The sequence below is a fragment of the Dendrobates tinctorius genome, unplaced genomic scaffold, assembly GCF_039654945.1.
Source record: "Dendrobates tinctorius isolate UK_male_01 unplaced genomic scaffold, ASM3965494v1 ptg000020l, whole genome shotgun sequence".
In the NCBI taxonomy this organism is placed as follows: Eukaryota; Metazoa; Chordata; class Amphibia; order Anura; family Dendrobatidae; genus Dendrobates; species Dendrobates tinctorius.
In genome coordinates this window covers 11685687-11709687 of record NW_027361688.1, presented here as the reverse complement: position 1 = coordinate 11709687, position 24001 = coordinate 11685687, and the positions used below count along the sequence as shown (strand labels likewise).

The following is a 24001-nucleotide window of genomic DNA, read 5'->3' as shown; positions in this document are numbered from 1 at the left end:
GAGGAAAAGACATAAAACGGAACGACTGACTTTTGCCAAAGAGTACCTTGACAAAGAACAATCATTCTGAGAAAATGTTCTGTGGACAGATGAAACAAAAGTACAGCTTTTTGGTAATGCAAAGCAATAGTTTATTTACAGAAGGCGTAATGAAGCTTATAAGGAAAAGAACACCCTACCAACAGCTATGCATGGTGGAGGATCCATAATGCTGTAGGGTTGCTTTGCTGCTTCCGGTCCTGGAGGCCCTCACCGTATCACAGGAATCATGAAATCAGAGGATTATCAAGAGATTGTAGAGCAAAATGTCCAACACAGTGTAAGAAAACTTGATTTGAGTCGAAGATTATGGGTCCTCCAGCAAGACAATCACCCAAAGCACACATCCAAAAGTACACAGAAATGGTTGAAAAAGAAATAATGGACTGTTTTAAAATGGCCAACAATGAGTCCTGACCTCAATCCCATTGAAAATCTTTGGGGTGAAATCTGCAATTGGGAAAAAGAGCCCTGCAAAGGTTCAAGAGCCTGAACAAGCTGCAAAGGAAGAGTGGGAGAAAAGCCCAGCTGAGAAGTGCGAGAAGCTTATAGATGGCTACAAGAAACGTCTGGAGGCCGTCATCAATGCCAAATGGTGAACAACCAAGTATTAATTAGGGGAGTCATTATGGCAGCACATGCTGCTTATTCTGTGTCTTCTTTAAAATTGCAACATGTAAGATGAAAAACAATATGTTATTGCTGTATTACTTTGGACCGATAATTAAAAAATCCTGAGGATATAACCATGGTACATTTCCATTTATTTCTGAAGATATTGTAAAGTCTATGAAAAAAATGAAGGGACGCCAATAATGGTGAGAAGCATTGTAGATAGATAGATAGATAGATAGATAATAGATAGATAGATGACAGATAATAGATAGATAGATAATGGATAATAGATAGATAGATATAGATAGATACATAGATGATAGATAATAGATAGATAATAGATGATAGATAGATAATAGATAGATTACAGATAATAGATAGATAGATAATAGATAGAAGATAGATAGATGATAGATAATAGATAGATAGATAATAGATAGATGATAGATAATAGATAGACAGATAGATAGAAGATAGATAGATGATAGATAATAGATAGATTATAGATAATAGATAGATAGATAATAGATAGATGATAGATAGATAATAGATAGATAGATAGATGATAGATAGATAAATAGATAGATGATAGATAAGAGATAGATAAATAATAGATAGATAATGGATAATAGATAGATAATAGATATATAGATGATATATAGATAATAGATGAAAGATAGATAATAGATAGATAGATATATAGATACATAGATATATAAATAAATATATAGATAATAGATAGATTGATAATAGATAGATAATAGATAGATAATAGATAGATAGATAAATAATAGATAGATAATAGATAGATAATAGATAATAGATAGATAATAGATTCTTTCCGTGGATGCTGCAGCGCTTCCTCGCTCTCCTGTGACCTCTAGTGGTGACTCGGTGTAATGTATATTCGGTGGGGATAGCGCGGGATATGAGTCTCATACCCTGACACACGCGGATCAGACGTAACATCACCACGGGATGAGAACACGACCAGCCCGGCTCTGCTACATCCGGCAGCTGCATACAGGCTCCTGTGCGGAGGTGGATGGCACTCTGCCTCCTTTCTTCTGACTCTCGCACTGGCAGCGATCACGGGGGCTTCTATAACTCATCCCGCTGATGAACACGGCAGGCAGCCCCCAGCCTGCCATGGCTGATAACAGCGAACAAAAGACTGCATTTACCTGCACAACATAAAAGAAGCGCCCACAGACCACCACTCCCCCCAAATATTAGATCTTAGCGTCACTTACCTGGGCACGGGGCATCTCCGAGACTCTCCTCGCTGCCATGTTTAAGGTGCCCCCCACCAATTTGCTGGTTGTCTGTAGGTTAATGGGGGCGGTCTGCGGGGGTCCGGCGCTGTTGGCCGATGACGGTGCTGAGGCCGTAGCTGTTTTCTGGCCGTTGAGGTGTGCAGTCACCATCGTGACGGGTGCTTTGGCCGGGACCACTGAGATGGAGATGCCCCCCTGACTGTTTGGTGGTGCCTTGATGAGCGGGATGGGCTTGGCACTTTCCACAGGACAGCTCCGGACCGCCAGCTTCTGCCGGGAAAAAAGAAAAGGGTAAAAAAAAAATAAGGGGTGAGTTCAAGTAGCCATAAAAAAAAAAAAAGAACAGCGCCCTCCTCCACGTCTACACGCACCTCCTTCCGCACCACCTACCGGAGCCGGCACAAAGGGGACATGTCACTGCACGTCTCAGCATGCACCATCTGCCTCCGATATTTCATTAGGCTTTACATGCTCCGCGCAGAAGACGGGGGATTGAGGAAGCGCAGCCCACACAGGAGGAGGCCACCCCGCATCCCACAGCAGCGTCCCCCCCGATGAAACGTCCCCAGCCGGGCACATTTAGGGCAGCCGCTCTGATCCCCCTACATGAACAGCGCAGCGTTTACTCCTAACCACAAGGGTTCGTGTTCCTGCGTGATTCCAGCTGAGCCGCCTGTCGAGAGCACGAGCCTCACAGTCTGAAGCCTCCTTCTCCCTGCTGTGCCAATGATTTCAGAATAAAAAAAAAACTTTTATTCTCATTTCACGCCTGGATATTAGTGGCGTCGAGAATTCAAAATTCTAGAACTTTAAAAAAAATATATATATTTTTTTATGTTGCTTTCTTTATTTTATTTTTATATTTTATCATTTTATTTTATGTTGTTAGGTTTTTTATCGCATTATTTTACTTTATTACTATATCTACGACTCATTATTTTGGTGTATAATGCGATTTGATGATTCTAATTCATGGGATCGTATTATTTTACTGCTTATTATAGTCGTCGCTTTTATTATTTTAGTGCACTATCTCACTTTTTTGAACTATGTGAATTATTTACTATTATTACATTAGCGCATTATTGAATGTTCTTCGTTGTTACATTTTAGGAAATTGTATTATTTTACTTTACTATCAGGCTTTTCGCATCATGTTCTGTGTTTGAGTTTTCATTTTTCATTGTTTTTTTTTTGTTTTGTTTTGGGTTTTTTTTCATTTTCAAAATGAGTTTATTTGCTTTGTTTTGTGGTTTTTAAAATATTTTTTGTTTACATTTTTCCTGGAAACTGGAGCTTTATAATCATGATTGGATTGTATTATCTACACAAATTACATTTTTCTACAAATCTAATTGATTATATATATATATATATATATATATATATATATATATGCACATATGTACACTGCTCAAAAAAATAAAGGGAACAGAATATAACTCCAAGTAAATCAAACTTCTGTGAAATCAAACTGTCCACTTAGGAAGCAACACTGATTGACAATCAATTTCACATGCTGTTGTGCAAATGGAATAGATAATAGATGGAAATTATTGGCAATTATCAAGACACCCTCAATAAAGGAGTGGTTCTGCCGGTGGGGACCACAGACCACATCTCAGTACCAATGCTTTCTGGCTGATGCCAAAGAAATGCCACACCACACTATTACTGACCCACTGTCAAACCGGTCATTGTGAAGGATGTTGCAGGCAGGCAGATCGCTCTCCACGGCGTCTCCAGACTCTGTCACGTCTGTGACATGTGCTCAGTGTGAACCTGCTTTCATCTGTGAAGAGCACAGGGCGCCAGTGGCGTATTTGCAAATCCTGGTGTCCTGTGGCAAATGCCAAACGTCCTGCACGGTGTTGGGCTGTGAGCACAACCCCCATCTGTGGACGTCGGGCCCTTAGACCATCCTCATGGAGTCGGTTTCTAACCGTTTGTGCAGACACATGCACATTTGTGTCCTGCTGGAGGTCATTTTGCAGGGCTCTGGCAGTGCTCTTCCATGCACAAAGGCGGAGGTAGCGGTCCTGCTGCTGGGTTGTTGCCCTCCTACAGCCCCCTCCATGTCTCCTGGTGTACTGGCCTGTCCTCCTGGTAGCGCCTCCAGCCTCTGGACACTACGATGACAGACACAACAAACCTTCTTCCACAGCTCGCATTGATGTGCCATCCTGGATGAGCTGCACTACCTGAGCCACTTGTGTGGGATGTAGAGTCCGTCTCATGCTACCACGAGTGTGAAATCACAACCAACATTCAAAAGTGACCAAAACATCAGCCAGAAAGCATTGGTACTGAGATGTGGTCTGTGGTCCCACCGGCAGAACCACTCCTTTATTGAGGGTGTCTTGATAATTGCCAATAATTTCCATCTGTTGTCTATTCCATTTGCACAGCAGCATGTGAAATTGATTGTCAGTCAGTGTTGCTTCCTAAGTGGACAGTTTGATTTACTTGGAGTTATATTCTGTTGTTTAAGTGTTCCCTTTATTGTTTTGAGCAGTGTATATATACACACACACACACATATATAAATATATATATATACAACAGAGGTGCTGACCGCAATCGCAGAGGGTGCGACCACGATCGGGCCCGTGCAGAAGGGGAGCCTGCTGACCCAAGAGCCAAATTCAGATGGATGTGCGTCCTTGGCCAATCAGGGGCCAACAGCTGACATTGGAGTGTCGCATGTCAGTGATGTCATGTGTCAACATAGCAGGCACACCAATGTCTGCTGCTGGCCTCTGCGCCGACTGCAAAACAGGACGCCGCAGGATCTGTTGGGATCGGAGGAAACTGAGTAGAATTTTTTATTATTCTTTATAAAGGGACATAACAGGGACATATACCAGAATGGGGGACATATATACCAGGAAGGGGCCCAGGATAATAGATAGATAGATAATACCAGGATGGGCCCCAGGATTGGGGACATATATACCAGGATGGGGGACATGTATTCCAGGATGGGGTATATATATCAGGATGGGGGACATATACAGTGTATACCAGGATGGGGACATATATACCAGGATGGGTGATATATATACCAGGATGGGGGACATGTATTCCAGGATGGATATATATCAGGATGGGTGATATATATACCAGGATGGGGGACATGTATACCAGGAAAGAGCCCAGGATGGGGGACATATACAGTATACCAGGAAGAGGGATATATATATACCAGGATATGGGACATACATACCAGGATAGGGGACATATATACCAGGATGGGGGATATATATACCAGGATGGGGACATGTATTCCAGGATGGGGTATATATATATCAGGATGGGGGATATATATACCAGGATGGGGACATGTATTCCAGGATGGGGTATATATATATCAGGATGGGGGATATATATATATACCAGGATGGGGGACATGTATTCCAGGATGGATATATATCAGGATGGGTGATATATATACCAGGATGGGGGACATGTATACCAGGAAAGAGCCCAGGATGGGGGACATATACAGTATACCAGGAAGAGGGATATATATATATACCAGGATAGGGGACATACATACCAGGATAGGGGACATATATACCAGGATGGGGGATATATACCAGGATGGGGGACATATATACCAGGATGGGGGATATATATACCAGGATGGGGACATGTATTCCAGGATGGGGTATATATATATCAGGATGGGGGACATATATACCAGGATGGGGTATATATATATCAGGATGGGGGACATATATACCAGGATGGGGGACATGTATTCCAGGATGGGGTATATATACCAGGATGGGGGACATGTATACCAGGAAAGGGACCAGGATGGGGGACATATACAGTATACCAGGAAGAGGGATATATATACCAGGATAAGGGACATACATACCAGGATGGGGGATATATACCAGGATGGGGGGCATATATACCAGGATGGGGGATATATACCAGGATAGGGGACATATATACCAGGATGGGGGATATATATATACCAGGATGGGGGACATATATACCAGGATGGGGACATATATACCAGGATGAGGGACATGTATACCAGGATGGGGACATACATACCAGGATGAGGGACATATATACCAGGATGGGGGACATATATACCAGGATGGGGGACATATATAACAGGATGGGGGACATATATACCAGGATGGGGGACATATATACCAGGATGAGGGACATGTATACCAGGATGGGGGACATATATAGGATAGGGGACATATATACCAGGATGGGGGACATATATACCAGGATGGGGGATATATATACCAGGATGGGGGACATATATTCCAGGATGGGGGACATATATTCCAGGATGGGGGACATATATACCAGGATGGGGACATATATACCAGAATGAGGGACATGTATACCAGGATGGGGGACATATATACCAGGATGGGGGATATACAGTGGGGCAAAAAAGTATTTAGTCAGTCAGCAATAGTGCAAGTTCCACCACTTAAAAAGATGAGAGGCGTCTGTAATTTACATCATAGGTAGACCTCAACTATGGGAGACAAACTGAGAAAAAAAAATCCAGAAAATCACATTGTCTGTTTTTTTTTCATTTTATTTGCATATTATGGTGGAAAATAAGTATTTGGTCAGAAACAAAATTTCATCTCAATACTTTGTGATATATCCTTTGTTGGCAATGACAGAGGTCAAACGTTTTCTGTAAGTCTTCACAAGGTTGCCACACACTGTTGTTGGTATGTTGGCCCATTCCTCCATGCAGATCTCCTCTAGAGCAGTGATGTTTTTGGCTTTTCGCTTGGCAACACGGACTTTCAACTCCCTCCAAAGGTTTTCTATAGGGTTGAGATCTGGAGACTGGCTAGGCCACTCCAGGACCTTGAAATGCTTCTTACGAAGCCACTCCTTCGTTGCCCTGGCAGTGTGCTTTGGATCATTGTCATGTTGAAAGACCCAGCCACGTTTCATCTTCAATGCCCTTGCTGATGGAAGGAGGTTTGCACTCAAAATCTCACGCTACATGGCCCCATTCATTCTTTCATGTACCCGGATCAGTCGTCCTGGCCCCTTTGCAGAGAAACAGCCCCAAAGCATGATGTTTCCACCACCATGCTTTACAGTAGGTATGGTGTTTGATGGATGCAACTCAGTATTCTTTTTCCTCCAAACACGACAAGTTGTGTTTCTACCAAACAGTTCCAGTTTGGTTTCATCAGACCATAGGACATTCTCCCAAAACTCCTCTGGATCATCCAAATGCTCTCTAGCAAACTTCAGACGGGCCCGGACATGTACAGGCTTAAGCAGTGGGACATGTCTGGCACTGCAGGATCTGAGTCAATGGTGGCGTAGTGTGTTACTTATGGTAGGCCTTGTTACATTGGTCCCAGCTCTCTGCAGTTCATTCACTAGGTCCCCCCGTGTGGTTCTGGGATTTTTGCTCACCGTTCTTGTGATCATTCTGACCCCACGGGGTGGGATTTTGCGTGGAGCACCAGATCGAGGGAGATTATCAGTGGTTTTGTATGTCTTCCATTTTCTAATTATTGCTCCCACAGTTGATTTCTTCACTCCAAGCTGGTTGGCTATTGCAGATTCAGTCTTCCCAGCCTGGTGCAGGGCTACAATTTTGTTTCTGGTGTCCTTTGACAGCTCTTTGGTCTTCACCATAGTGGAGTTTGGAGTCAGACTGTTTGAGGGTGTGCACAGGTGTCTTTTTATACTGATAATAAGTTTAAACAGGTGCCATTACTACAGGTAATGAGTGGAGGAAAGAGGAGACTCTTAAAGAAGAAGTTACAGGTCTGTGAGAGCCAGAAATCTTGATTGCTTGTTTCTGACCAAATACTTATTTTCCACCATAATATGCAAATAAAATGAAAAAAAAACAGACAATGTGATTTTCTGGATTTTTTTTTCTTTTTGACTCCCATAGTTGAGGTCTACCTATGATGTAAATTACAGACGCCTCTCATCTTTTTAAGTGGTGGAACTTGCACTATTGCTGACTGACTAAATACTTTTTTGCCCCACTGTATATACCAGGATGGGGGACATATATACCAGGATGGTGGACATATATACCAGGATGGGGGACATATATACCAGGATGGTGGACATATATACCAGGATGGGGGACATATATACCAGGATGAGGGACATATATATACCAGGATGGGGGACATATATACCAGGATGAGGGACATATATACCAGGATGGGGGACATATATACCAGGATGGGGGACATATATACCAGGATGGGGGGACATATATACCAGGATGGGGACATATACACCAGGATGAGGGACATACAGTATATACCAGGATGGGAGACATATATACCAGGATGGGGGACATATATACCAGGATGGGGGACATATATACCAGGATGGGGGACATATATACCAGGATGGGGGACATATATACCAGGATGAGGGACATATATACCAGGATGGGGGACATATATACCAGGATGGGGGGACATATATACCAGGATGGGGACATATATACCAGGATGAGGGACATATACACCAGGATGGGGCCCAGGAGGAGGAAAATTATTACATAATCATGGGGGAGGGCAAACACGTCTTTATAGGATTTTGAATGCTACAAGAGTCTATACATTTGACCTGGGGGCCCAGGTCCTAATTTTGCACCAGGGCCCATCGGACTCTATATACACCACTAATATTTACACACACTAATATATGTACACACACACTTATACACACACACATAAATATACATGCACAAATATATACACACAGGTACAGTTTGGGCATTGTTTGGACATGTTATTGTGAACAGTTAAGCAATATTAGACAGTATAAAATCTTTTTCATCAAAGTATACAAATGTCATAAATTTTTCTTTTCATTTTAGAATTGTTGTTATGAGCTATATGTTTCTTTGCTATTATCTTTTTTTTGCTTTACATCTTTTTAGCGACACTCATAATAACCTTACTGTAGATGTACGTGCTCCATTAGTCTCACAAATTGCTAAACAGTTGGTAAAAAAATAATAATAATTGAAATATCTGTAAGTCTACATTACCCCAGTCTAATTGGGCAACATTATTTTTTTTTATTGTTTTTTTTTTGTACGAGTAAGTAGATGTATTTTTTGATCATTACCCAGCGATGGGCACATTTTACACAACAGCAGGAGAGCTCCACGCCTGATTACACACCGGTCGACCACAATCTTTCCAGGCTCTAACTTGTAATTCAGGAATTGTGAAAAATTACAAATGTCACTTTAACCCTAATAGAGAGAAAGAATAATATAGAATTTTTTTTTTTTTTGCTTTACTTAGTAATAATTTTGTTCGCTGTCATCTCCTCAGTATGCCAGATTTTACCATATGTATTCGAAGCTCTGGGAAAAGCATCCTGTTCTTCAAACATGTCTAGCAATGCAGTCATACATAGAAAGACAATCATGGCGTACAAGCAACGATAAAAATGAGGTGCTTTACAGCAGCTGCCTGACACCACCACACTCCTAATCTTCCAGAACAGGAGGTCCTATATGACTCACAGCACAGGCTATGATGTAGATACATGCCAACCTTTAGGACCTGCACCTCTCTCAAAAACGTTGGTCCTATGTCATGTCACCAGGAATGGGGTGGAGACTGCGCATGCGTGACTCTCTCCATTGACTTCTATAAGAGTTCCAAAAATTTCCAAACACATATGCGGTGCCTCCTTTCGTCAGGATCCCGTTCTCTAGAGGTGGGATCTACATCTACTAGACATTTATGGCCTATCCTGCGAAAACGCCAATGATTGGGATGGGACTTTTTAACTATTCGAAAAGTTGAGTGACAACCACTATAAGGACTAGTAATGGTGGCCTCATTGTTGTCACCCTCTTTCCCCCAAAACTTCTATGAAATTTACCCTGTAGCATTCGATGACATGACTAATAACATTTGAATGACAGTTACACTTTAAGTTTTCAAACCTCAACGGTTTGCGCCCCCAAAAAAGGACATATTAAAGTGACGCATCAGAATTCGTAGCATAGTTTCGAATAATCCTGAGATTTCCAGGATTTTCTTGATTTTTCAAAAACATTCCTGGAAAATTCAAGACTGCTCCATGACAAAAAGGGATGGGGTTAATTTAAAGGGGTATTCCCATCTCCAAAATCCTATCCCAATATGTAGTAGGTATAATACTAATAGCTATTAGAAATGACGTACAGTTCTTCTGATTAGCTATGTTGCTTACCCCATGTGCAAGGCATTGCAGTAGTTTAGATATCCATGGTTACGATCACCAACAACTAAGGGTCATTATATGAGTAGATATCTATGGTTAAGACCACTGACAACTAACTAGCTGAGTGGTCATAACCATGGATATATAAGCTACTGCAATGGCCTGCATATGGGGTAAGCGATGTAGCTAATCAGAAGAACTATACTACATTTCTAATTGGCGGTATTGGCTAATATTATTATTATTACACCTAGTAGATATTGGGATAAGATCTTGGAGATGGGAATACCGCTTTAAGCCCTGGAGCAAGGGGGGCGGTTCTGCTAATTTTGGGGGCATTCCCATGCATAATTTAATGCACTCCTTAATGGGGCCAAGAGTGGGACATAAACATTACTACTTAGCCTATAACATTGATAGACAGCATGTGATAGGATCCACTAAAATCCAAAGTCTGTGGCCGACTTTAGCAAAACCCTTCAAGAACGTGTGTGATGCGACCATTATTATTCCTCCGAATCAAGTGGGCCCATAGGCTCAGGCAGAATAGAAGGGATTTATCTGGCTATAAATTGGTACTTGAGATGCATATGGAAGCAAGCACACAATCCCTTTAGTTGTGTGAGCATGTAATTAACAGAACAAAAAAACAACAAACACAAAGCATAAAACACAAGGCGACACAATGTAAACCAGAACATCACCGGCACTGCCCCGATAACTTTAAAGTGCACCAGTAAATTGCCCTAATAAAGCAGATCCTTCAATCCTAAATCTGTAGGATTAATAGCCTCTCATAGAAACATACAAGATGCAATTATCGTAATAGAAAATTAATAGAAAACTTAATAAACATAATAAGTGAATAAAATAAAATTACATATTGATATTTGTGTAGTTTGACCAGTCAACAACATGCTGTTGGAATCATCTGCCACAAGGCAACAATGGGTGGGGTGGTGGGGCATACTGTCATTTGGGCAACAAAGGAATTTTGACTCAAAATTCTATAATTTTATAAATATGGGATAGAAGCCAAACCAAATGAAGGGAATTCCCATCGGCAGACACGTTCGTTGTGTTTTTCTTTTGCAGAAGACTCTGGTTTCGCTGATATCCATAGCCATGTTGTTCTTTAAGGGTGGCCCAACTGGGCAAGTTTTAATCTATCCACGGGATTATCGTCCATGGACTGGGAAACTCACTGCTCCCGAGAATTGAGCTAAAAAATTCCCTCGTTACAAAGCCAAAGTTTTTAAGTGTTGGGAATAGCCAAAGCCCTTTCATTGGGATCAGCCATGGACCCAACACTTTGATCCTTAGAAGTTCTCACCAGTCCCATGGACAAGCACTTTAAAGGGTCAAACACTTACAGGAGCAGCATTCTCGTTTTTTTCTGACTCAGAACCAATTGTTATAACTTTTTTCTTCCCCCTGGGAGCATTGACTGTCTACACCAGTTTGTGGTCTCCATAATGAGAAGCGGTACCCCCAGACTCATAACTATCTTGTTGTCCTCCAGAAGTTTACATGAAAATTTGCTTCAAATTTTGAACAAATTTTCATGGGAAGAGTGGCACCTCTGGCTTGTTGTAGTGAGTCATAAAATATACAAGAACCACATAAAAAGAACTTTTCAAGATCCGAATTTCTTCCGTTATGTCATCATTAGTTTGCAGTCAACAATTTGCCATTCATGATGAGATAGATTTCCCAAAATTAGAGCAAGTGAAAGTGGTATGTTGGGATACCAGGAGATCATGAGAGTGACACCAAGTCACTTATGGTATCAATATTGTTATGGAGAAGTTAAATCCACTTGGTCCATTCTGGAGGCTTCAAATTCTACTTAGCTTGGACCAAAATCTAGGCCTAAAGTTGAACATCTCCTTTAATTACAATTTTCATTATTGTCAAAGAAGAAAGATCTGGAAGCTACTGTAACTACATCTCAACAAAATCCTGCAAATCAATATTGTCTTCTTTTATCGAGTGCCTTCATTACTGAGCGGCACAACGAGAGTTGCTGCTTTTGTTTTCACAAGATGTCAATGATTCTAGAAAACAATGTCCTATCACAGGTGACAAAAGACCATCTATTCCGTAATCTGTCTATCTCACTGAGATACCATCACATCTTCTGAGATCAATGCCGGGCGGCTTAGATACTAATTAATTACGGCCTCTGAAGGTTTCAAAAATGATATGCCGATACTTTTGATGCTAGATCCATATTCATACATATTCTTGACTCACCTGTGAAGCTGTTCTCCATCTACATAGTAATTTTAAGGCAGCGTCAATGGTAGCACAGAGGTGAAGACCCCTGGGTAGCAATGGCCCCAACTTAAAAGGATTGTCCATGTTTGGAACTTAAGTCAAGTGTTATACTCATAGCATGCACAGTATACACAGTCAGGATTCTCCGATGATCAGGCGGTCATGTGACCGCAAGTATGCAATTTGCATACTTCCAGCCACATTCTGACTGGACGTGTCCAGCCTCGCTGAATTCACTTGAGTTGAGCGAGGCCACGCACGTTTAGTCGGCACGCAACAACATGTATACAAATTGTATATTAAACAGTCACGTGCCCGTCCGCTCCCATTGTCGCCACCCGAGAATCCAGATAGTGCGCACTATGCACGCTGTAAGGAATCACAAGCTTGATATCACATAGAGTGACTTCAGACTTGTGAACCCCTAGCTTGGACAACCCTTTCAATCTAGCCCACTCTCTTTTATTATTGGGTGGCACCACAACAATAACATAAGTTTGGAGAGAGATTGCTCAGTGGACCTTCTCTCCAACAAGGAATGAAGAGACACGAAGAGAAACACTATCCTTCCTAGATTGAGGGATATTTTGACTTATGTGATGTCTCTCTCTACTCTACGTAAACCACACCCACAGTCCTGAAGTAGGCGAGTGTAGCTTAGTCATCGTCAATAGATGAGCTTTTTTGGTATTTCACACCATTAACTACTATTACCCAAACTTTTTAGGATCTCTGAAAACCTTTTTTTCATAGAAGGAAGTCCGCTGTTCAAAGTCCTCATCTCTTAGTTGTCAAGAGCATCTCTCACTCAGGAGGACCTGTCTTATCTTGCATTACATAGAACAACTCATTGTTTTTAATAAATATTGGGTAATGCTCCATTTCACCTGTGGGGATGCTGCAGGGAAACTGAACATTTATGGCAATATTTCCCCAAAGATTCCATCTGACAGTTTGAAGTTCCAACAGAGGGAAACACTTTGGGCACCATCTAACAAAGTAGGGATTTTCCAAAAAGGAGAACAAGGTTCTGAGATCTAGAACCATCACAGGTTGGATCTTCTGATCGTGTCAAGAGATCTCCTTTGAGATTATTCTTTACTGTGAATGTAAAAAAAATCCAAGTAAAGGGAATCATTTAGGAGGTAAGGAAATATCAGATGATCAGTTATGATTGGTAGAAAGTAGGGAAGCACCTAACGCTCAACATACAAGGTCATAAGAGACCAATCCTGAGGAGAACAAGGGTCTGAGATCTTGAACCATCACAGGTTGGATCTTCTGATCGTGTCAAGAGATCTCCTTTGAGAATATTCTTTACTATGAATGTAAAAAAAAATCCAAGTAAAGGGAATCATTTAGAAGGTAAGGAGATATCAGATGATCAGTTTATGATTGGTAGAATGTAGGGAAGGACCTCACGCTCAACATACAAGGTCATAAGAGACCAATCCTGAGACCTGATCCATGGCAACGTAGTAAATCTCAGACGTTGATGACATCATGGTGAGATTGTCTTCTCTACGTGAACCTCCATTTTCTTCATTCTTTAAAATAAAATCTACAAAACGTATTTACTCCTTCAGACCAAATATTGCTATGATCAAGCCAGCTACATGATGCCTTGGAAAAAGATGTGCTCTTGAAGGCATTTTTATGTAATACTTAGAATGAATGGAAACATATCCTATGTTACTATAGATCTCCCTGGAGAGAACACAGAATCAATTCATTCCGGCAGTGGAAAAAAAAAGTGTAAGCCATCTCAGAAAATACTCAACCTGCTCGGCTATATTTAGCTTGGAAAAACAAATGTTACCATAGTTCTAGATTTTTTTTCATTGCTACTGTTCTTGTTGATTTTATGGGCTTTGCATACATTTGATTTGTTTAGCAGGAGGGCCCTCAAATCATGTCTTCTGGTGGAACCAAAGGTCTTCACGTCAACGCTACATAGATGATCTCTACCTACTGACCTAACCTCTCTTTGAACAAGATGGCATGAAAGAAATTACAAAGCAAGACCATTACCATCAAGGTTGGTCAAGAAGGCAGTATCTAAACCATTCTTTAAGATGTTCTGGTCTACTCTATGGGGTTCTCTGCATCCAAAGGCTTTTATTTTAAAATTTTCAAGATTTGTCATAGAAAATCTTGTAGTCCTTATTGATTTTATGGGATTTGTATATATTTGGTTCTGTTTAGCAAGACTGCCCTCAAATCATGTCCTCTTTTGACTCAAGGACTTTTACGTCAACACTACAAAGATGATGTCTACCGAATTACCTAACCTCTGTCCTTTCTCTCTTCGAACAAGATGGCGTGAAAGAACTTACAAGGTAGCCCAGTGTCCAACCATTTTTAAGCTGTAATGGTCTTCTGTATGGAACCAGTAATGGTAAGATAATGTACAGGTCATGTTTCATTTAAAACTCCCAAAACTAGCCCAGTCTGTCAACCAACTTCATGGAGAAAACTATGTGCTTTGACTAAGATCTAATATCTGTTTTTATCAGTGGTCAGAACCGGGCGATTGGTAGTGGACAAGTATATTATACCTGGAGGTTTAGTTCTTTGTGTGTGAAGGTTAGCCCAATGGCTGTCTATGAGTGACTCCATCCATCCTCTTGACCCAAGAAATGAGCTACAGAGGGATCGTGCCTTAAATTACTAAAATTGACAGTACATTAACACATACCTAAATTTTGAACACACACCTCTTGATGCCCGGGCTTCCAACCAGGAAAAATGCTAAGGAACTTTCTTAATTTTGGCCCCATGTTCACGTCATGAAATGTTGCACATCTCTGATTGTTTAATTCCCTGTTTTGCACATTAGTTTGTCACAAGGAATTTTTTTGGGAAGTACTTCTTCAAGGCATAGTGGTTTGTGTATGGTCATAACGTTCCTCAATTCCCCTGCAACCAAAGCTCCCACTTCTAAAGAAAGCCAAGACACACAACTTTGGCTCCTGGAGTATACCAGTGTGACAACCCAAGTACAATTTGAAACCAAGATCCTAAACTATGGCGACTACTGACCTTTGCAGAGCCTTCTAGATCTAATGGTTGGGGAAGGTTTGTAGGCTCTTCTCTATTTGGAGAGGGCTTGCAATGGTTTTTTCAGCATTTGTGTGGAGAATGCAAGTCTTCGGCTTGTGTAGGGCCATGCCTCACAATTCATTTACCCTGCAGGATCATCATGCATTTTTTAATCTTTGCTTCACGATAATCATGGAGTCAATGCAAACAGGCAATTAAATTACCGTACCTCCAGCCAGCAAATATGTGGGTCAGCAGATCAGTAGTTTTCACAGGTGACCTCTCTAAGGGGTATCCTCTTGGCCTATTGGGGTTATCTGAGTTGATAAAGAAGAACGCATAGACAGGACCCCCCTTTGATATTATACCAAATGTCCAAGTAAAGTACACACAATCCCAACTTAATTTGTTTTATAAAGGAGTTCCATATCTTCAACTACTTGGAACATCCATGGGCTCCTAGTCACCCCTTTATCTCCCAACAAAGGAACTTCAGCAAACCCAAAATCTAATCTGACTGCATCATAATTACATTTCCTACCACCATTAACCAAAAATAACCAAAACTACCACAATCACTAGTTTAATAAAGCCCAGTAATAGTAAAAATAATGCCTGAAATGTTGAGCAGGAGATTGATTTATGTCAGCTTTGGCCCCAGGACAAGTAGGCAGAAGCATGAGATCAAGTCAAGATAGCTTATGGCAGAGGAACAGGTGGAAAATTAGAATAAAATGGCATAAATGTAGTATAAACAGTAAATCTTGGATTTTGTGTACTTATGCAGCAGAAATTAATCTGAATTACTTGAGAAAATACCAATCTGCGGCAACAAGGGTTGTCATCAGGTTTTCCCAAATATAATACAACTATTTATGATACCCATGATACCCAAAAACCAAAAGTTACCAACTCCCTTCATAAAAATAGAGTTGTATGGGATGAGTAGAATGAGAGCCACAGAGAACTGCGCATGCCCAAGATTCCCAGCCCCGCAGTGTGAATAAATCATAAGCGACTGCGGGGCGGGATCTCTGGCTGCGCGTCCACGCTGGCGTGAAAGAAAGGCCAGGATGTGATGTGACAACACGGGCAGTGCTAACTGCGCATGCCCAAGAAGATATAGTATAGCGCAGGCGCCAGGATTTCAAAAGAACGCTGAGGAGGCGGAGAAAAGACTCAAGGAAGAAATGAGTGATGGATATGAGGCGTCTGTGTCAGAGGGGGAAAGATCTGCCCCCCGGTCAAAATTCAAGTATTTTTTACCTATTTTAAAAACGATTATTTCTGCGGTGGAAGGTGGCTCTTTTACTTAAAAACGCCTGGGGGGGTTACAGGTTCCCTTTAACACTTCAGATGCTGATTTGTTTTACTATTTATCGAGGCAGTTTTTTAGTTACTGGTGGTAGCACATGTAGATTTTGGGTTTGAGTGAAGTTATAAGGAGCCCATATAGGTTCCAACTAGTTGTCATTAAGTACCCCCTTTATAAAGCAAACTAAGTTGGGGGTTGTGTTTTGTACTTGGCACCTTATAGGACATTTGTTTTTACATTAAAAGGGTCCTATCTATCTGCTCTTGTTTATTTGCTCAGATACCCCCCTATAGGTCACGAGGACACCCTATAAAGTGATGACCTGTGACAACTCCTGATTTGCTGACCCCCATATTTGCTGATCGGAGATGATTTAATTGCATGTTAACACTTGTTTACGAAAATCAAGAGTTGTGAGATGTGGTGCTAGACAAGCCCACGAACGTGCCTTCTCCACCCAAATATCACGGAAAGATTGTACAAGGATTCAATCTATCGCTAGCCCTTTCCAGAGAGATCGATAGATAGGCGATAAATCCAGAACATTGTAATACTCAGACTTGTTAGGCCGGCGTGGAAAGCTTTATAGACTCTCTAAAACCTCCTATTTAGGAGGAAATCAACGCCATCCAACGCCATCCAGTAATATTTATCCCAGGCTGTAATGAAAGCGAGCACAGAGTAAGGAGAGGAGTGAAGACTTACAGCTCGGTCCGGACCTCCCTGCACGGAAAACGATATATACAATACTACCAGCCTATGTCTGCAATACTGGATCAACCCTGCCATCTCCTGGCGTGGAGCGGGCACACAGCACTTCCCGTACCACTGTTTTACGTGAGCAATTGTTAACGAACCAGCAAGCGAAAAAGAAAATGCAAATTTAGCAGAGCTGACTTTGTCATTAAACTCTTTCAGAGCTGTGTAAATCTACTTATCGAAAATATGCTGCATGTTGTTTTCTACTCCTTTCACATCCAAAGTGACAATTCCTATGGTCGGACATTCATCTGCATCTACACGGCCATGTGCCAATTTATCAACTGTATTACTGTAATGTGTATCTTCTTTCCTTGCTACTACGCCACTTTAGTCTCAAATACATACAGTATAAAAACATCGGCTTCATCTGGTCATTAGTGCTGATAACCTGTGTGTAGGTGATGCTAAGGAAGCTAAGATTACTTGTAAGGTGTAAGGCATGAGATTTTTGTCGAAATCGAAAAAGTGGAAATCGGGTCATGTTCAGGTGTGAATAGACTCTTATTAAAGGGGATTTGCCACTGGGTCAAAAGTGGGGAGTTTTTGTTCTTATTTCATTCCCGCCAATCCTCTGAGTATTCCAATGTTTTTCTTTTGTAAATCCGCCATACGGTTTCCGAGATATGGGCCTTTTTGTTTAGTACAAGTTTTTACAATCTTTATCAAGGGGGTGTGGCACAGAGGATTCTGTGGGGCGTGTCTTTAGACTGCTCTGCATAATTACCAAGTGAGCCACGCCCCTATAGGTGACGACCATTAAAAAATAGAACTAAATAAAAAGCCCATATCTCTGGAACCGTATGATGGTTTTAAAAAAAACAAAAAACAAAATACTCAGGGGAGTAGTGAGAATAAATTAAGAGCAAAAACTAGTCTTTTTTAACCTGGTGATTGAGCCCCTTTAAGATTAGAAAGATGTTTTCTCTTTTAATTCAAGTCTCTATAGAGTATATTCTGCCAAGAGAGGAGGACAGAGAGGAGGGATGTAAAAAAAAAACACAAAAGAGGGTGAATAAATGACTGTGTAACTCCATCTGCAAACACTTTCAACCGATCTGCAATGTAATAAAATGCGTTGCTAAGCTACAAGCTATTACAGAAGTTCATTAAAGGACATTTGTTCGACAAAGCTGCCAGATATTTGGGAAGTCAAGACAGAATATAGGGATCCTCATTCTGAAAGAAAACTGGGGTTCACTTACTTTTTTTTATACACTTAATTGGCTGCTAAATATGTAACAGGCGGTTTGTTTGTGATGGCTTCCTGCTGGAATAAATTGAGCTCGTCCCTGAGATGATCCTTTATTCCCGTTCCTATAGAGGAGTCTATTACGCAGCAATGCTATAGAGCGCTTCCTCTTCATTGAAGTCAAGGATTTAATGTATGACCTGCCATTGATAAAATACCGCCCGCTCCTCCATTAAATTAGTCACGTGACCATGTTTATGTATGGCAGGAGGTGGATAAGAATGGGAGCCGTTCCGTGCAGTCTTTTGTGTAGTGAGACAGCTTTGTGCTACAAAAACAAGATTAATAAAGTTTTAAAAATAAAAAATTGGGTTTTAGCGCAAATTGGACCCCCCACCAATCCCAAGAATTTGGCCATGGAATAGTGTGAATGGAGTAGTGGCGAATGTACGTCCATTTCCCCACTTAAAATACAGATTTCAGAGCCCAATTTTGGGATCCACCAAGATAGAAATAACCCTTTAAGCACTTTCTTAAAGGGAACATGACACTTGCCATAAATATGTAATTTTTTAACCCAGTATAAATGCTCCTGTTTTTCTGAATCTTGTGATATGCTTCTTTTATTCCTGTGACTCTCTGTTCCTGAGATATGGCCCTGTGTATAAAGCTAGTATTTTTAGCCAACTAGGCGCAGTCCTCATTGACACGCCCATGAGGAAGTGTTGAGAACTTCGCCCAATTGGCTAAAAAGACTAGATTTATATACAGGGAAGAAGGGACAATATCTCAGGAATGGAAAGGCGCAGGAAGAAAAGAAAAACATCACAGGATTCAGGAGAACAGTGGCTTTTACAGCAGGTTGAAAGAAGAAATAAAAAAAAACATGTTTTTGACAGGTTGTCTTTAAACATTTACGTTCTTTACAGTGCTTGATGGAGAAAGGGACAAACTAGAGGAAAAAAGTATGAGTGCGCTCGATGGCAGGCAGCGGTTTCCACGCATGGTGGGAAATCAACAGGCCGAATGCGAGTTGTTGTTTTTTTCAGCCATTAATTGTGATAATACCGCCACCATGTGCATCGTAAGCCGCAGTCGTTTAGAAGAATTAGACCTGGCAAGGCAGACGTAAAGTAATATACATTACACGGCCCAAGGTGATGAGTGTGCAGAATACGTGCATATTATATTTCAATGGTCTAAAGAGGTCGTATTTAGCTGTAAGTGGCATCAGCAGTATTACGGCGAAACACAGACATAATCAGAAATAATGAAGTAGGTCATAACAGACTAAGCATCTTCATAGCGTAGGCATCATAAACACCGGGCTAATGCTAAGATAAGAGCGAGGAAGGGGAAGGAAGTCATGCTAAGATGAGAACCAAGTTACATAAATTCATATGACCTCACTAGGGAGCCCTCGAGGATCAATGTGCTTTTATTTTGTGGTGTATGGTGGTATTATTTGGGAGAAGTGTAGCGGTATTAAGTGGGTGTTATATGGCAATATTAACATGATTTCTTCAGGCCTGAATTTAACTGCCAATAGGGCATGCTTCTTTCAAAAGGGGTCAAGTTTAACGAATTCCACTCAAAAGAGGGCATTCCCATTCAGGTTTGGACAGTCATGGGGGAGGAGCTTAAACATCTCAATTTTACCATCCAAGATGTTGATGAGCATTTAGGATGTGGTCTGAGTATGGCTACTGCATATAGTATTACTTGGGCACTATATGATGGCATTATATGGCCTATATATGCTCACTAATCGGCAGAAGCATTTTGTTTGGCACTTGACCCTAGTTCTCCAAATAGTTGGAGCCTCCGGAGGTACGATGGATATACCACAAATGTTTAAGATAGGAATACTAATTTAAAGTGTCATTTTGGTCTATAAAAATGATCACCTACCCACTAGATGGGTGATAATTTTTAGACTTCTATAGGTTTCATCACAAAAACACTCACACTTGTGGGATCAGGGATATATGATAGGGGATAATTTTTAGACTTCTATAGGTTTCATCACAAAAACACTGATGCTTGTGGGATCATCATCAAGGACATATGATAGGGGATAATTTTTAGACTTCTACAGGTTTCTTCACCAAAACACCCACTCTTGAGGGATCAGGGATATATGTCCCCTGTCCTCCCCTAGCCACAAAACCACAGCCAATAGGAGTTGGATGAAGTGGAAAATCATACATGTGCTTGCCACTCATTTCCTATAGGAGAGCAGTGCCTGCTATCTTCGGCAGTGCCATAGACTCTTCACAACCGGGAGGCCAGAACACAAAAGTCCCTCTTTCTGGAGATCTCTCAGTAGTAGGGCACCTACACCGATCTAAAAATTATCACCTAACTAGTAGATAGGTTTTAATTTTGGAACACTGAAATAGGGTGTTTCAGTTTCCGCCAATTTTTATTCCTTTTATACATAAATGCATGTATTTTGGGCAATCAAATATTTTTGCATTTGGGTTTCATTAAAAATTTAGCAATGTTTGTCTAATATCATCTCTGAGCTCCACAGCTGCAGAATAAGTTAACTGAGAATCTGTCAGTCAGCCTGCTATTATGACAGACATCTTGCAACTCTTCTCTGTCTTTCTTTTTTCTGAGCTCCTCTCTGCTGATTTATGACCACAGACCACATCAAAGTACAATATGCAGGGAACCAAAGGGCCCGTTACCCATTTCATGCTCCCCTCTAGTTGTAGTATTTTTCCTGTAAGTTTACTGTAAAATCTATCGCTATGAGGACATTGATGTGCAGTAATAATAATGCCGTAGTGTGATGATTAATCTGCAGGAGACGAGCGATTAAAGATCATAAGTACAACACTTTGCATGGAGGTCGCTCATAAATAGTCATCTCTCAGTCTTTGCTGGAGGCGTCGCGAGTCCCCGGCAGCCAGGTGCAGCTTCATGCACTATTAACCGGATCCATACGTCCGGAGCGCCAGTATGCAACCACCATAATATGAGAGATAGTACAGAGGCAGCGGCTCTGCCAGAGAGGTGGATGGGACTGGCTTAGAGGGGAACTCCAGGAATGATGCACTTTTTTGAAGTAGCGATTCTAGGAACTCCATGATAGATAGATAGAGTGGCTTGCGAAAGTATTCAACCCCTGACTTGGCTGTGTTTAAATATTTTTGTAATCCTATTATTTGTGAGTGATGCATAAGCACTAAATAGTCTAAGTTAGTAAAGTGAGAAAACTATCAGCATAAACTAAATTTATGGGGTCAAATAACTAAAAAATTGCATGTGCATTTGTATTCACTCCTTTCGTTATAAAACCCCTAGAAATTTCTGATGCAAGCAATTCCCTTCATAAGTTACATGCTTAGTGACAGGACGTCCACCTGTGTGCAACCTAAGTGACACATATCGGTCAGTAAATACACTTTACCTTCTTCTGAAAGGCCACAGAGGCTGCAACACCATTAAGCAAGAGAAATCACTGACGAAAGACTACCATGAAGACCAAGGAGATCTTCAGACAACACCATGAATACCAGGAGATCTCCAAACAATACCATAAAGACCAAGGAGATCTCCAAACAACAACATGAACACCAAGGAGATCTCCAAACACCATGAAGACCAAGGAGATCTCCAAACAACACCATGAAGACCAAGGAGATCTTCAAACAACACCATGAATACCAGGAGATCGCCAAACAACACCATGAAGACCAAGGAGATCTCCAAACAACAACATGAACACCAAGGAGATCTCCAAACAACAACATGAAGACCAAGGAGATCTCCAAACACCATGAAGACCAAGGAGATCTCCAAACAATACCATGAATACCAGGAGATCTCCAAACACCATGAAGACCGAGGAGATCTCCAAACAACACCATGAATACCAGGAGATCTCCAAACAACACCATGAAGACCGAGGAAATCTCCAAACAACAACATGAAGACCAAGGCAACTCCAAACAACAACATGAAGACCAAGGAGATCTCCAAAATCGTCAGGGACAAAGTTGTTGAGAAGTACAAGTCAGAGAGGACGCCCACCAAAACTCTCAGCCCGGGCAAAGAGGGCATAAATAAGAGAAGCTGCACAGAGACCAAAGGTAACCCTGAAGGAGCTGCTAAGTTCCCAAGCAGAGTCTAGAGTATCGTCCATATGATCACAATAAGCCGTACACTCCATAGAGGTGGCCTTTATGGAAGAAAGGGCAGAAAAAAGCCTTTACTTACACACAAAAATTGTAAGGCTTGTTTTGAGTTTGCCAAAAGACATGTGGGAGACTCTCCAAATGTATGGAGGAAGATGCTGTGGTCAGATGAAACCAAAATTGAATTTTTTGGCCAACAAGTTAAATGCTATGTCTGGTGCCAAACAAACACAGTTCATTACCCCACGTACACCATCCCCACAGTGAAACATGGTGGTGGCAGCATCATGCTTTGGGGATGTTTTCGGCAGCAGGGACAATGGAAATGGTCAGAGTTGAGGGATGGATTGTGCAAAATACATGGATATTCTTGAACAATACCTGTTTCAGTATCTCATTGATTTGAGACTGGGACGGAGGTTCACTTTCAAACAAGAGAATGACCCAAAGCATACTGCTAAAGCAACACTTGAGTGGTTTAAGGGAAAACATGTAAATGTTTTGGAGTGGCCCAGTCAAAGCCTAGACCTTAATTCAACTGAGAATCTGTGGTCAGACTTGAAGATTGCTGTTCACCAGAGGAAGCCATCTAACTTAAGGAAGAGGGAGCAGTTTTGCCTTAAAAAATCCTATCCGCCAGATATGGAAAGCTCATAGAGACGTATCCAAAGCGACTTGCAGCTGCAAGCGCCGCAAAAGGAGTCTCTACAAACTACTGACTGTAAGGGGGTGAATACTTATGCACACTTAAATTTTCAGTTATTTTGTCCTATTTGTTGTTCGTTTCACAGTAAAAATAAAATAAAATAAAGACCATAGTCACCTACTAGAGGGAAAAGGAGACTGAAGGAAGGAACTCTAGTCAGCTGCCAGAGGGAGAAGGAGACTGAAGGAAGGAACTATACTGTCAGCTACCAGAGGGAGAAGGAGACTGATTTTGTCCACATCCTGCCCCAGAAAAACCAAGGAGGACAGAGGATAAAAAAATGTGTAAACTACTGATGGGACAAAGAATGGCGCATTTCTTGAAAAACTGATAACCAATATGTCCTAAAACAAATTTTTTAATGTGAAATTTTAATTGGCTTTGCTACCAATGTTAATAATAATA

At 41.2% G+C, this 24001-nt stretch overlaps 1 protein-coding gene across 4 annotated transcripts in view; it reads right to left on the bottom strand.

The window, feature by feature from the left end:
- The window catches only part of PHF21B (PHD finger protein 21B), a 102094-nt gene that overhangs the window by 65561 nt on the left and 12532 nt on the right, over positions 1-24001 (bottom strand). For 3 of the 4 annotated variants that reach the window (XM_073567673.1, XM_073567672.1, XM_073567674.1), the window contains exon 2: positions 1908-2201. In XM_073567673.1, the coding sequence (XP_073423774.1) occupies positions 1908-2201 (294 nt within the window). Of the gene's footprint in view, positions 1-1907; positions 2202-2321; positions 2706-24001 lie in introns of those variants that run through there. The other variant, XM_073567675.1, reaches the window with a different exon arrangement.